Raw genomic sequence first — 14492 nt, 5'->3', positions numbered from 1 at the left:
GTGATGATGATAGCGTTGAGGACAGTGAGTGTGCCCTCTCTCTTCTCCAGTGGGCTGAGACAAAAGAAAGCTTTTCTGCTAATCCTGAAAGGACCAGCTCTGCAGATAAGAATTTCACTTACCAGGCACTGTGTTAGGTAAATAAGACAGTGACGGAATACATGTTTTCTGACCTCAAGGAAACTTACTCTCGTGCAGGTCAATGAGGACACCAAAGAAAATCAGAACCTTCCTACAGCCCTACCCTCCCAATCCCAGCCCACCTAGGGCTGCCCTACCCTTAGCCTTGATTCTCCAACACACTCCTAAGTTCATACACAAATCAAGTCACAGGCATTAATGACTAAGTTCTAGCAAACTCCGGCAGAAGCCAAATCAAAATCTTGCTTTAAAGATTTTTTTTTAAAGATTTTATTTATTTATTCATGAGAGACACAGAAAGAGGCAGAGACACAGGCAGAGAGGGAGAAGCAGGCTCCACGCAGGGAGCCTGATGTGGGACTCGATCCTGAGTCTCCAGGATCCTACCCTGGGCTGAAGGTGGCGCTAAGCCGCTGAGCCACCCAGGCTGCCCGCTTTAAAGATTCTATTTTAGAATCTATTTTATTTTATTATTCGGCTCAGGTCGAGATCCGGGGTCCGGGAATTGAGTCCCACATGGGGCTCCCTGTGGAGAACCTGCTTCTCCCTCTGCCTATTTCTTTGCCTCTCTCTCTCGGTCTCTCATGAATAAATACATAAAATCTTAAAATAAATAAATAAAAATAAAGATCCTATTTTAAGGAGCATTTTGGGCAGCTCCATCGGTGAATCGTCTACCTTTGGCTCAGGTCATGATCTTAGGGTCCTGGGATCAAGCCCTGAATCCGGCTCCCTGCTCAGTGGTGAGTCTGCTTCTCCCTCTTCCTCTGCCTCTGGGATCTCTCTGGCTCTCATTCTCTCTCAAACAAATAAATAAAATCTTTTAAAATTTTTTTTTAAAGATTCTAAGACCTGGATCCCTGGGTGGCGCAGCGGTTTAGCGCCTGCCTTTGGCCCAGGGCGCGATCCTGGAGACCCGGGATCGAATCCCACGTCGGGCTCCCGGTGCATGGAGCCTGCTTCTCCCTCTGCTTGTGTCTCTGCCTCTCTCTCTCTCTCTCTCTGTGTGACCATCATAAATAAATAAAATTAAAAAAAAAAAAAAAGATTCTAAGACCTATGAAATTAGTTCATTTTGTGTGGATCGCCAATTTCTAGCTTATTAATCTAATTTTCATCTCTCTGTCCTCTACTAAAGGTGTTGATGAAAACAGATGAAGTCAAATTAATTGATTTGCTGGCTTTTAGAGGAGTTTGTTTAAATGAAGTCTATGAATGCCTGACGATGTCACCTGCCACTTTTATGCCTCTTTCTACCCTGATGAGTAATTAGAATCCGATCACAATTAAAATTCTCAGGTCTTGATAATTCCTTCATCTGAATGGATTTTATGCAAGCCATGGAGTGCCTTTGTGCAAGGCACCACCAGGGATACAGACCTGAGTGCACTCCTATCTCAAGGAGCTAACATGTTCTCAATATGCAGGGGTATTAATAATAAAGTTTATATTTTCTCTCAGTGTGTTTTGTGAAGGGCCTGTTACTTGTAAATATTACCAATATTTACAAGCTGTATTGCTTTTCAAAGTACCTCACTCTTGTGTTTTTAATTACATAAGGTAAGCTGCCAAACTGTAGAAGTGCTCTATCTTTAAGTCACTTCAGAAAAGAGCTAATAAAAACACCTGTAATGATAAGCCATGTCTTAAGTACTACACACAATTAAAAAACAATCTTAAAAAAAAAAGCAATCTTAATAGCTAACACAATACAGTAAAGGAGAACATGGTGTGTCCTCTTTCCTAATCAGTTCTATTATATATATGTATATGTATATATATATATATATATATATATATACATATACACACACACACACACACACACACACACACACACACTCTTAACTCCCACATTAACTCAATGGGAAGAGTGCTATTATTATCCTGATTTTACAGATGAGAATATAGACAAAGAGAGCAGGTGCAGATAGAATACCGAGAGGTCATTAGGGGGAATGGGATACTTCAGTGTTGTACCAAGAATGTGGAAACGAGGAAAACTTCTTAGAGTCCATAATCACTGAGCTGCGTTTAACCAAAATCTGAAAGAAAATCAGAAATTCAAAGAGCACCAAACTGAATTAGGTGACTGAGTATATAACAAGCACCGAAAAAAAAAAAGAAAAATCACACAAAGGACAGGCTTAACTTGTGAGGCATTAGGAATTAGCCTTGAGCTTTTCAGGAAGGAAAATGATTTTTTTTTAAAGATTTTATTTATTTATTCATGAGAGACACAAGGAGAGAGAGAGAGGCAGAGACACAGGCAGAGGGAGAAGCAGGCTCCATGCAGGGAGCCCGATATGGGACTTGATCCCAGGTCTCCAGGATCATGCCCTGGGCTGAAGGTGGTGCTAAACCGCTGAACCACCCGGGCTGCCCTGGAAAATGATTTTTACGAATCTGACAAAGATATCCTTAATTGTCTGGAAAATAGTGACAGCAATGTAGAACAGATAATCCAGAAAAGTGAGCAATGTCTTTAATAAAATAAACCATGAGAAATACAGTTTTGTTGTATACTTAGGATACCAAAACCCAAAATAAAAATGTATCATGTAATGAAAATTATATTTCATTTAAATATCACTAACATGCTTCTCTACTCTTTAGGAGCACAGTCTAGGTTTTCATTTCAATATTTGGTGTCATGCACACCTGTGCAAACCTCATTATCAAACATTAGTTAGGAGAAAACATATAAATCACAACATATTTTTCCAACTCAGGCAGGGGAGTGAAAATTATACTGAGGCCTAAAACAGTTATTTTTCTTTCCTGTTTAATAAGATTTAAAATAGTTTTTAAAAACATACAAAAGAGGGGATCCCTGGGTGGCTCAGCGGTTTAGCACCTGCCTTCAGCCCAGGGCATGATCCTGGGGACCCAGGATCAAGTCCCACATCAGGCTCCCTGCATGGAGCCGCTTCTTCCTCTGCCTGTGTCTCTGCCTCTCTCTCTCTCTCTCTCTCTCTCTCTCTCTCATGAATAAATAAAATCTTTAAAAAAAAAACCATACAAAAGAAACTCCCAGGATAAAAAATATATATAGCATACAGTCACAAAAATTATGAAATCGAGTATTATAAATCATGCATCTTAGAGCAAGCATACACCTGGTTTGATTTATTCCAATCAGACATTACTGGTTTAGTCTAGGTTCCCGCGTGCATATGAATTCACACATTCATTTTCAAAAAGGTCATACCAAGAGAACCTACTTGGTAAGGCTGTTGCAAGAACAAGATAAAATAACAGAATATTTGGAATGCTCTACTTGGTACACGGTAGGGGCTCAATATGTATTAGCTATTATTTTCATTATATATGCATTTATTATTTATGAGTAAAAGATGCTAAAGACAGAACTAAAAATTCCCTGAAGACTCTTAAATCCACCAAAAAAAAAAAAAAAATGGATGCACACCTGACCAGCAATTTTAGCAACTATTTTTTTTTAATTCTCTAACACTTGTTCTGAAGACTGAAAGAGAATCATCTGCCCAGCTGCGCATACACATGTATACATATGTGGCTTTCTATAGAGGAATTCTCATGGATGACAAAATACTGCATATATTATTATTATTTCTAATTTCTATTTCTATCCCTGGGGTTTTCCCAAGGCAAAGCAACAAGCCTAGGGAAACTATAAAAAGCAATAGCCCATAGTTAAAAAACAACCACTTCCAACACACTGATCTGTAAATGCCGGAGCATTCACCTGCAACCCAGACCGGTCATATCTGGGTGGTGTCTGTGCCACTCCAAGAGTATTTTTTTAAAATCCTGCATCATGTACAATTTCTTTATAAAGGTTTATTAGGTAAAGCTTGTTTAGGAACTAACTTTTTAGTTTCAATATCTGGTGTCATGCACACTTGTGTATATTCTGTTAAAGTATTTATTTATTCATGAGAGAGACAGAGAGACAGGCAGAGACATAAGCAGAGGGAGAAGCAGGCTCTCCGCGGGGAGCCTGATACGGAACTCGATCCCAGGACCTCAGGATCAGGACCTGAGCTTAAGGCAGATGCTCAAACAATGAGCCACCCAGATGCCCCAGAAACTAATTTAAAAGGCTAAAAAGGGGGGGGGGGAGATACTTCATTTAAACGTCACTAACAGATTTCTCATCTTCAGGAGCACGGTCGCAGTATCCCTGTCAGTGTTTGAAACCACAAGGGAAACTGGCCCAGATACCAGCACCTGCAAACATCAATCTGGATGGACATCAATCAAGACCAGGTCTTCATTTTCTGTTATCACACATCATCATCCTTTCCTCCCCACCTTACAACCTCTCTTCACTTTCCCTCTACTTGACCCAAATTTAATGAGGTACAGTGGATGAAGTTTAAAGTTTTAAGTTCTGCGCCTTGAGCCTTTTACAGATAAGATGCTATGTTACACCAATGCGGTAATTAAATGCATCTTTAGCCAATGCAGCACATGATAGGTTTACTCTTGAAGTGAGGTCATCGAACATTGTCAGTGTATCTCACTTTCATGAGTGAGTGGTGTAAGGAATGTATGTATCTCAATTTAGAAGATTAATTTGCATACATCCCCTATAAGCTATTGAAACATAGCCTGAAACATAGAGACTGAAGAGAAGAGTACTTACTTCTGCTCAACATAGAGAGGATCAAAGAACTCCGTTGTGATTTTGTTTGCATACAGGGAACAGCCAGTCATTGAACATAACCCTACAAAGTATCAGAAGGAAAAGTATCCTGATTAGTGTCATATCATTAAAACAGTGAGGTGCCTTGCTCTGGAGAAAGTTACTATTTACCTGACAGTATGAATACAATCCCAGCCAAACAAGCAATTTTAGCTTTGGCTTTATCTGAGCCTCCGACTTTGGTACACTTCATTCCAAACAGGGCAAAAATGGAACCAAAGAAGCCCAGGCTGACAGCAGCGATCATAAGTCCTCTACATGCCTGGATGTAACCTGCAATTACAATAGGTCATCTATATTAACATAAAACATGTAGCCGTCCAGGCAGAAATCCTCATTTTGCCCTGTCCTTCTGAATGATGGCTCAGTTTCCTGAAAAAATAACCATAATCATAAGATAAACAAAGAAGGAAAGCAAATTATTGTATGTGGAGTGCCTGTTCTATGTTATGCACGTCTAACATAGAACGTCTAAGATTGGTGGATGCATAATCCTCCAGATCCCTTGAGTGGTGGTGTTCTCACATTCACGGGTGAGAACACAGAGGTATGGAAGGTTATAGGGTACACCAGAGATGAGTCAGTAAACGGCTGAAACAGCTTCCATCCAGTTCTGACTACAAAATCCATGTGATGCTCCCCTTCTCTGTAAGAAACTTCAGCTGCCACCATCACCACCCTCCTACTCCTTTGCACGTTGGACCTTTTAAATAGATGTGTGAAGGGACACCTAGGTGGCTCACCAGTTAAGCATCTGCCTTTGGCTCAGGGCGTGATCCCAGGATCTGGGATCGAGTCCCACATCAGGCTCCCTGCAAGGAGCCTGCTTCTCCCTCTGCCTATATCCCTGCCTCTCTTTCTCTCTCTCTCTCTCTCTCTCTCTCTCTCTGTGTGTGTGTGTGTGTCTCATGAATAAATAAATCTTTAAAAAAATAAATAGATGTGTGAATGGTTTTAACATTATAAAATTTATAATCGGGCAGCAAGTCATTCCGATATTCGTGAAAGCTGATACATAAGACCAAGTGAAATACCATCATAAACCGTGATAAGTCTAAATCAAGAAGTATTTTAATGACATTTTATTATTTTTAGGGCACACAGAATACTGGGTATAGAAAAGCACAGTTGTTTACTAAAATAATATTCCACCATTATGAAATTAACTGTGTACATATAAACGGATGCTTTCCAAACACCCTAAAATCTTGTTCTATTGGATTGCCTGCTCATCTGGCCCCACCCGCCTTTTAAATACCTATTCCTATTTGTACAACGAAGGTGGGGTAAACTTCAAGGAGGCTTTTGTCCAGACACTAACAAGTTTTAAATTGATAGAATCTAAACCCATAAACTCTTAGCACATAAAGTCATTTTCATTTCAGCCTGAAACAGCGCCAACATTTCAATCTGAAACAGTGATGGCATATCTCAGGCATAAGTAAATGTTTGTTGACTAAATGAACGTGCATGTACATCAGGCTTACATGTAGAATTAAATTTTCTACTTTGAAAAAAACTCAAATACAGCAAGTCATTTTTTGGTAGTAGTCAGGCAAAGCCCACAGTAAATAATAATTGTAAGACCACCGTAATTACAAATTCAAGAAATGATGTTGGCAGGTAGCCTCCAGGCCATGTTCCTTTGGGAAAGAATAAAATTGTAAGTTTTAATCCTATTGCTAGCATCCACTTTGAAGAGTACACAGAAGATGCTCTGTTCAAATGCAACAAATTTAGACCTCCACAAATGTAGACTGCAATGAAAATGATCTTCTATTTTATGGCATGAACTACTCTCGGAGACAAAATAGTTCCAGTGATGGCAAGACTATCAAAAACATTAAAACAAATTTATTATTAGCACAACAGGATAAAGGAGGCTTATTTCGGTAGCAATAATCATGCTACAAGGCTATCTGGGTCTCGGCTGCCAAATACTGACCCAGGTTTTTAAAATATTTCAACACGCAGTCCCCCAGCCAGAACCCAGGGGGCAGGTAGAAGCATAGATGGAGAGGAAGGCTGTTAGTCCCTTGCCAAATTAAAGACCATCCATCTATCGAGATAACCACAACTGTCTCATCATTTACCACCAGAGCTCCTGGGACAGTGCAGTTTCATTTTTTTTTTTTCCTGAGATTTATTTTAGTCCATGGTTTGGAGGTATGTTAGCTGCTCCAGTGCAGTCACTAAAGAGACAAAACAGTATGTGGGAGAGGTAGCCTTACATGTACAAAAAAAGTTATCCTAGAAAATGTTACCATTTACTCTAGTAACTAATCGTATAGGCTTTATGAACAGAAAAAGCAGGAGCCTGGCAAAAGGTTAAGTCTCACCATCTGATCATTTAGGACAATGGACTGTGTTTTTCCAGATGTAAATGGGGGTATGAATCTCAAGCTGGTGCATTCAATCCTTAATATGACTTAATATGAAAATGCCAGTACTCTACATTTTCTTCAGCCATGACTCCTAGTATTTCTCTCTGAGGTTCTCACTCTGTTCTCCCATCTCAGCTCTCATGCCTGCAGCAGCACTGGTCTCTTGGCACAAGGATGAGAGAAGAAATACTGTTTCTGATGTGGTCAGGTCCTTCTGTACCAACCAAAAACCTGGCCTGGAGGGAGAGGTACCTCTCTCCAGCCTACAACAGTAGCAGGTTGGCAGCAGGCACTTTACCAGCACAACGGGTGGCTAGATTTTCTGAAACAAGAAACAAAGAGCAGGGATTGGGGTTCGGCAGGATAAACCACCCCCTGGTTGCCAGCTGTTAAGTGGAATCCAGGTGTTGCTAAGCCTGGGTTGTGTAAATTAGGAGCTACCAGTCCTGAAAACACCCACAGACTCAGGCCTTAGGTGACTTCCAACAGACTCAGAGTTTATCTTTTGCAAGGCAGACCTCTACAACCTTGCTTTTTAACGTTTCCAGAGGGCAAAACTTGTAAGTAATGCCATCAAGTGAAGTGGTAGTAAAAACCTAGTCAAGGAGGCCATTATTTTTGACAGGTCTAATTTACTGACACCTTTAATAGCTAATTAACACATTAAAGTGCTGAGGCATGAACATATTTACTTAGAAGTTCTCTGCAGTATAATTTATAGTTAACTCTCTTGGAGGAAATGGCAAACATTTCCACTAACAAAAATAGATGGCATGTACTAAAAACAACCTGGCTGAAAATGATTCTCGGATGAAGTTCACATGGTGCTTTGAAAAGAACAGGAGCCAGTGATAAACAGAAATCACTAGCTTGGGGCAGCCCTGTGGCACAGTGGTTTAGCGCCGCCTGCAGCCTGGGGTATGATCCTGGAGACCTGGGATCGAGTCCCATGTCGGGCTCCCTGCATGGAGCCTGCTTCTCTCTCTGCCTGTGTCTCTGCCTCTCTCTCTGTGTCTCTATGAATGGATAAATAAAATCTTTAAAAAAAAAAAAAAAAAAAAGAAATCACTAGCTTGTTCAACTGTGAGATTTTCAATTAGTAAAATCCAGCAACTTTAAATTAATGAATTCTGTTTGGAGAAAACCTTCAAGGTGTCCCTTAACAGTTAAGTGATTTCCAAATGATGTGTACCTTATTCTCCATTTCAAACGAGCAAAAATGAAAACATCCACTTGGTGGAGACAATTCCTAGTAGCCCATGTGCTAGCTAGCTGCAAGATAGAAGGGAGACAAAAAAATGTGCTTTTCTTATGCTGGTAGCTTTGTGTACTTTTCACAGATCCTCTGGAAAAAGAGTGGAATGGGAGGAAGGCATGAACTCTGAGTCTCAGCTCTGGATCTCTTATTTACCTTCTGTGTCTTGATTACGTTACCTTATCTTGAGACTCAGTGTTCTCATCTGTAAAACAGTGATAACAGCACTTCCTTCACAGGATGAACGATACAAAGAGTGTCTGGGGTGAGTAGTAAGAAATTCATCAAAGCTACTCTTCCATCATAGTAAGATTGATGCTAAGCAGAACTTGGGGGTGGGGTCTTAACATAAAATTAAACCTACACATTTAGCTTTTCTCAGCCTCATTTTCCTTATAGGGAAAATGAGGGTTACAGCGATACCGCCCCCCAACCCCCCAAGGATAAGAAATCAGAGCTTTGACCTCATGTAGAAAACTTGGGGAAATGTCTCCATCATCTGCATCCAAGAAGCTCGTTCTTCCATCTAACACTAAAGAGAGCTGTGAGCCTTCTCTCTTCTTGTAGTCCCTTTTCAATCTAGAGCTTTTGCCTGGTTTAAGGGGAGACCTGGCAGGTCCTTAAAGGACCACAGGCCTGTGGTCTCCACAGCCTACAGTAATGTAGTCTTCTCTGCCACTTCAAAGTAGTGTCAGGAAGTCCACTGTGCAGTGTGATGTTGGCAGGACCTGCCTCAGAACCAACATCCAACAGATGCAGCTGCCCTGGACATGGGAGACAGCTTACAGAGGGGCTTGCTCTGGGAAGGCCAGCTTGGATGGTAGATCCACTCCTCGCTATGTGAAAACATAGCTGTGTGATTAAACCCCCCAAAATGCTATTCTGAGAGACAGAGAAAAAGTGAGGTTTATCACTTTGGGATAGGCAAGGCCTTCTCATGCCACAGAAGGCATAGGCAGTAGGAGGAAATGCAAAACTATGATCATAGTACACATTTCAAAATTCTGTATAAAAAAAGGGATCATAAATTTAAAGACAAGCAATGGGCAGAGACAGCAACATATATAACAAATCAAGGATTGATATCCAGAATTTTCAAAAACAAATCATTTATGGGGCGTCAACCTGCCTCAGTCAGAAGACTCTTGATCTTGGATATTGTGAGTTCCAACCCTATGCTGGATATAGAGATTGTGTGGATAAAGAAATAAACCTAAAAAACAATCATTTAGGGGTGCCTGGCTGGCTCAGTCAGTGGAGCCTATGACTCTTGACCTTGGGATTGGACATCTGAGCCCCACATTGGGTGTAGAGACTACTTAAAAATAAAATCTCTTAAAAAAATCATTTATATCAAGAGGAAACAACAGACTGTGAGCATAAGATAAGGGCAGGTGGGACGCCTGGGTGGCTCAGCAATTGGGCATCTGCCTTTGGCTCAGGGCGTGATCCCGGAGTCCCGGGATCGAGTCCCACATCGGGCTTCATGCATGGAGCCTGCTTCTCCCTCTGCCTATGTCTCTGCCTGTGTCTTTGTGTCTCTCATGAATAAATAAATAAAATCTTTAAAAAATTAAAATTAAAAAATAAAAATATGGGCAGGCAATGCATGAAAGAGAAAAAAAAGTGATCAATAAAGACACAATAAGGGCAGCCCGGGTGGCTCAGCGGTTTAGCGCAGCCTTCAGCCCAGGGCCTGATTCTGGAGATCCAGGATCAAGTCCCATGTCAGGCTCCCTACATGGAGCCTGCTTCTCCCTCTGCCTGTGTCTCTGCTCCCCCCCCTCTCTGTGACTCTCATGAATAAATAAAATCTTTAAAAGGAAAATAAAAATAAAATAAATAAAGACAATAAGATGGTAAAAATCACTGATAAAAAAAAAGGAAATACCAATGAAAATCATGATACCATAATTAAAAAAAAATAACAGGATAATATTTTACCCATAATACTGAATGAAAAACTTAGTGAAGAAAATATAGAGAAATAGGCATTCTTATATGTTGTTGGTAGACATTTGGCAGTATAAACTGAACATTAAAATGTGTCATCTACTGACCATTTCTCAGTTTCTACTTTATAGAAATCCACATGGGCCCAAAGAGATGAATATTAATATTTTCAGAACACCACTAACAACAATGAAAAGCTGCAAACGGTCCACTGTCCAAAAATGAGAAAGTGGTTCAATAAAGCAGTCTGTCCAGACTTATGAATGCTACACAGTTGTTAAAAAGAGTTACTTCTATATGTACTGGCTTGGAAAGATAGGTTATTAATTTTAGAACATTGTAGAACAATAAGGAGGATAAGGTCATTTGTGTTTTTTAAAGTCATTTTCTAAACATAATGAACACACATGAAAGGCCATTCTGCAAGCTGGGTTGTATATGTCACTCCCCCTTTCTCTTCTCCATCCTCAACTTCCTCCAAAGCTTCACAAATGAGGGCTATGCCCTCCTCCCTCCTACTACGCAATGTCTCCATGCCAACTCCACTCTCACCTCAGATACATAATGTGACAATTTCACCATTCTGCACCCCAATGCTCTTCACAGAGCATTTATTTCTCGCTCCTCTCTCTTGTTCCCCAACCATCTTACAGAGGAAGCAGCTATATCTGGCATGCTATCTCAGGTAACAATACAGTTCACAGCAGAAGACCCCCCGTAGGACAGACAGCAACCATCAATTCCAAATTCCTGAATGTAAACCACAGAAACAAGAGCCTGCCTGTTCAAAGCATCTACCATGAAATGTGTGCTCTACAAGCACAGGAAATTCAACAGCAATTCTAGGGGATCAACAGGGTCCCAGCTACTACTTTTACAGAACAGGACAAAGACTTGGGTGCCACCCCATCTAAACCAGGTGCATATTCCCGTAGATGGAGGTTCCATCAAACACCACATTGAGCAACAGTTTGCTTTTCATGGCATTCATCATCTTAGGGGAATTAATTCTTGCCTTTTATTGAATCAGCTATGCAAATAAAAACTTGCGGTGGAGTAATAAAAACAAACTTTTTTAAGGAAAGAAAGAAAGCACCCTAAAACTAGAGATAATGCAATGACTATCCTTAACTTTATGCCAGGATCTATTTCATCGTGTGCTATAAAATCCCGAAAGAATGCCTGTTTCTCTATCCTACGACTCGATCAGTCATTCTAACTGGGTTGACACATACTGTTCTAACTGGGTTGACACCCACTGTTCTCTTGAAACTAAAACAGAGCCAGTTTTCTATGTGACCATCTACCCGTTGCTCTAATGCAACACCGTATAGAACCCAACCAAGAGGAACAATGTAGAAAACAATCTACAAAAGAAAAACCGGAGAGAGAGAGACCCGCAGAGCAGATGAGGGACGCCGCACACAGAACCAGGCAGTCTCTGCCACAAGATTCTTGCCAGCCAGGAGTCTCTACCCAGGCGGCACACGCAAGGGCAATTTATTTTCCTAAAACTTGGAGGAAGCATTAAAGCCCAGGAGGACACCTTTGTTGAAGCATGGGGTTGTTTTCTAACTGGGGCGGGGGGGAGGTACTGGGGAGGCGGGGATGGGATGACACTCCCTGCAATATGTTCCTTTTCCCCTTGCCTGCTTTTAACAGAACGAACAAAATAGTTGGAGAGTTAGAACAAGCAAATCTGGCTTCGGCAAGCCGATGATACCACTTGGGTCAGGATCCAGCTCTGTCGGGGAGTGATGGGTGAAGGAGGCTTCGCGTTCCCAACAGTCCCCGAGAGTTGGGGGGGGGGGTCCCACAATCGTGTCCTCGCCTCGCAGGCCTGCAAAGGTGCTTCCCTCGGCCACCCGACGCCTGAGTCGCCCACCCCACCCAGGGGTGTCCCCCCTCCCGCCCCGAGGTGCCGGGGCTCTCCGGGGCTCTCCGGGGCTCGCGCAGGCTCTGGGGGCCCCCTCGGAGAGGTCCGGCCCGGGAGTCCTGCCGGGGGTTGTGGGGCCAAGAGGGCATCCCGCTGCCTGGCCAGGCAGGAGCTTGGGCCGGGGGCAGGGCCGGGGGGATGCAGACCGTCCAGCGCCAGCATGGAGGGGAAGTCCTTGCAGTTGGAGACGCCCGTGGAGTCGGTGACGCACGTCTTCCACAGGTTGGCCCAATAGGTGGCGGTGGTGATGACCGTGCCGTCGATGGTGGACACCTTCCAGTAGTCGGTGGGCAGCGTGGAGGACACCAGCACCCACCCCGAGATGGAAACCATGAAGGCGATGATCTCCGAGGCCGTGCTCGCCATGCCCATGCCGCCCGCTGCAGCCGCGCTCGCGCTCTCGCTCCCACTGGGCGCCGCGACCCCCGCGCGCCCCGGACCCCGCCCCCGGACCCGCCCCCGGACCCGCCCCCGGACCGCCCCGTCCAAGGACAGGCGCTAGGGGGCGCGCACGGGGCGGAGAGGGGGGCGGGCCGCCCTTAGGGTCGCTGGCCCGGGTCTCTCCAGCCAGCCGGCCGGGCGCCTGCGCATCCCTCGGCTCCCCTCGCCCCCAGCCCCCGCAGCTCGCGGAGCGGCCCTCCTGGGCCACAGACTGGCAGCCGGATGGATGTGGACAACCTGCTGCGCCCCACCCCTTCCCCATCCCCCCTTCCCCTCCTCCCTCCCCGTCTCCCCCTTCCCCTCCCCAACCCCCCCCCCCCCCCCCCCCCCCCCCCCCCCCCCCCCGCAATAGCTTGGCTTCTAGAGTACAGTGTAAAAGCAGAGCAGAAAAACCCTTTTGTGAGCCCTGAAAGGACACGGTCCGATCACGCCGCAGCCCGCGGCCCGCTGACCTCTATACAGGTTTGCATGCCACGCTCCTCTGCGTGACCCCGTGCGGCCTGTCACGGAGGGATGCCTGCAGCTCTGGGCTTGAAATCGGCCGTGCCCTAAAACCCTGCAGTTCTTTTTTTTGGCCTCGTGATATGCAGAAATTCATCGTAAAGAGGTGCCTGGCATAGGCCTAAATTCAAGACAGCGGCATATGGAGAGCAGAGGCTCCATGGGAGCCTTTGCTGCAGTTTCCATCTTGAATGTTCCAGCCCCAAAGCTGGCCTGCTGGTGCTAATGCACCACACGTGGGACACGCATTTAAGACATTTTTCCTGTGCGAGCGTCCGTTGAAGCTCCCAGTTCGGTGAGTCTGTTCTACCAGCTGATGGTTCTGTCACAGTGAAAACTGTTTTGTATCTTGTTCTACTTTTTTTTTTTTTTTTTTTTTTTAGAACTTCTACCTTTTGCACCTAATTGGAAAATAAACGCATTCATTTCTTCATTGCTGTCTCGAGTTAAACATAAGGATCAGGGTGTACTTTCAGTTTCTGAGGTCACAAATCTGGGCATAAAGGAGAGAACAAAGACACTGGCTTTCCTGTGGGGTTATTATTTGTTCATTTAAAGTTCTTGCAGTTCTTGGTATAAGCTTTCAGGATTCACTTCTTGCCAAAAGTAACCAAAGGTCTAAAACCAATAAATCAGTCCTCCACGCGAAAGCTAGTTGCTAACCCTCTATTTCACATTGTCATTCATTGTGAAGAGTTTCTCAATGCCTCTTTGTCACTTTTTTCGTAATATCTATATTTTTTTCTCTTTTTAAAAAAAGATTTTATTAATTTGATAGAGCAAAAGAGCACAAATGGGGAGGGGAGGGAGAAGCAGACTCCCCTCTGAGCAGGGAGCCTGATGCGGGGCTCCATCCCAGGACCCTGGAACCATGACCTGAGCCAAAGACATTTAACCAACTGAGCCACCAGGCCCCCCGTATTTTTTTTCTTTAAATTTTAATTCTGATATAATTAACATATAGTGTTAATATTAGTTTCTGGTATACAATATAATGATTCAACAATCGTATACTTTACGCAATGCTCATCCCATTAAGTGTGCTCTTGTCACTTTTTGTTTTAATCAAATGAGTATAGAATGAGTTGAGAAGTGTTAGATGTCTATGGAGAAGAGAGGAGGTTGGACAATAGAATCATCAAAATCTACATTTGGAAGGGTCATTGGTGGCCATTAGGATACACTCTAGGC

At 43.4% G+C, this 14492-nt stretch overlaps 1 protein-coding gene across 3 annotated transcripts in view; it reads right to left on the bottom strand.

The window, feature by feature from the left end:
- The window catches only part of CLDN10 (claudin 10), a 126552-nt gene that overhangs the window by 13105 nt on the left and 98955 nt on the right, over nucleotides 1–14492 (bottom strand). For 2 of the 3 annotated variants that reach the window (XM_038569876.1, XM_038569877.1), the window contains exons 2-3: nucleotides 4943–5104; nucleotides 4772–4853 (exon numbers count right to left, since the gene is read on the bottom strand). In XM_038569876.1, coding sequence (XP_038425804.1) covers nucleotides 4772–4853; nucleotides 4943–5104 — 244 coding nt within the window. Of the gene's footprint in view, nucleotides 1–4771; nucleotides 4854–4942; nucleotides 5105–12505; nucleotides 12791–14492 lie in introns of those variants that run through there. The other variant, XM_038569875.1, reaches the window with a different exon arrangement.

This window comes from Canis lupus, chromosome 22 (genome assembly GCF_011100685.1).
Source record: "Canis lupus familiaris isolate Mischka breed German Shepherd chromosome 22, alternate assembly UU_Cfam_GSD_1.0, whole genome shotgun sequence".
NCBI lineage: Eukaryota > Metazoa > Chordata > Mammalia > Carnivora > Canidae > Canis > Canis lupus.
Note: the sequence above shows the minus strand (reverse complement) of the source record. Positions and strands in the feature narration are given on the sequence as shown.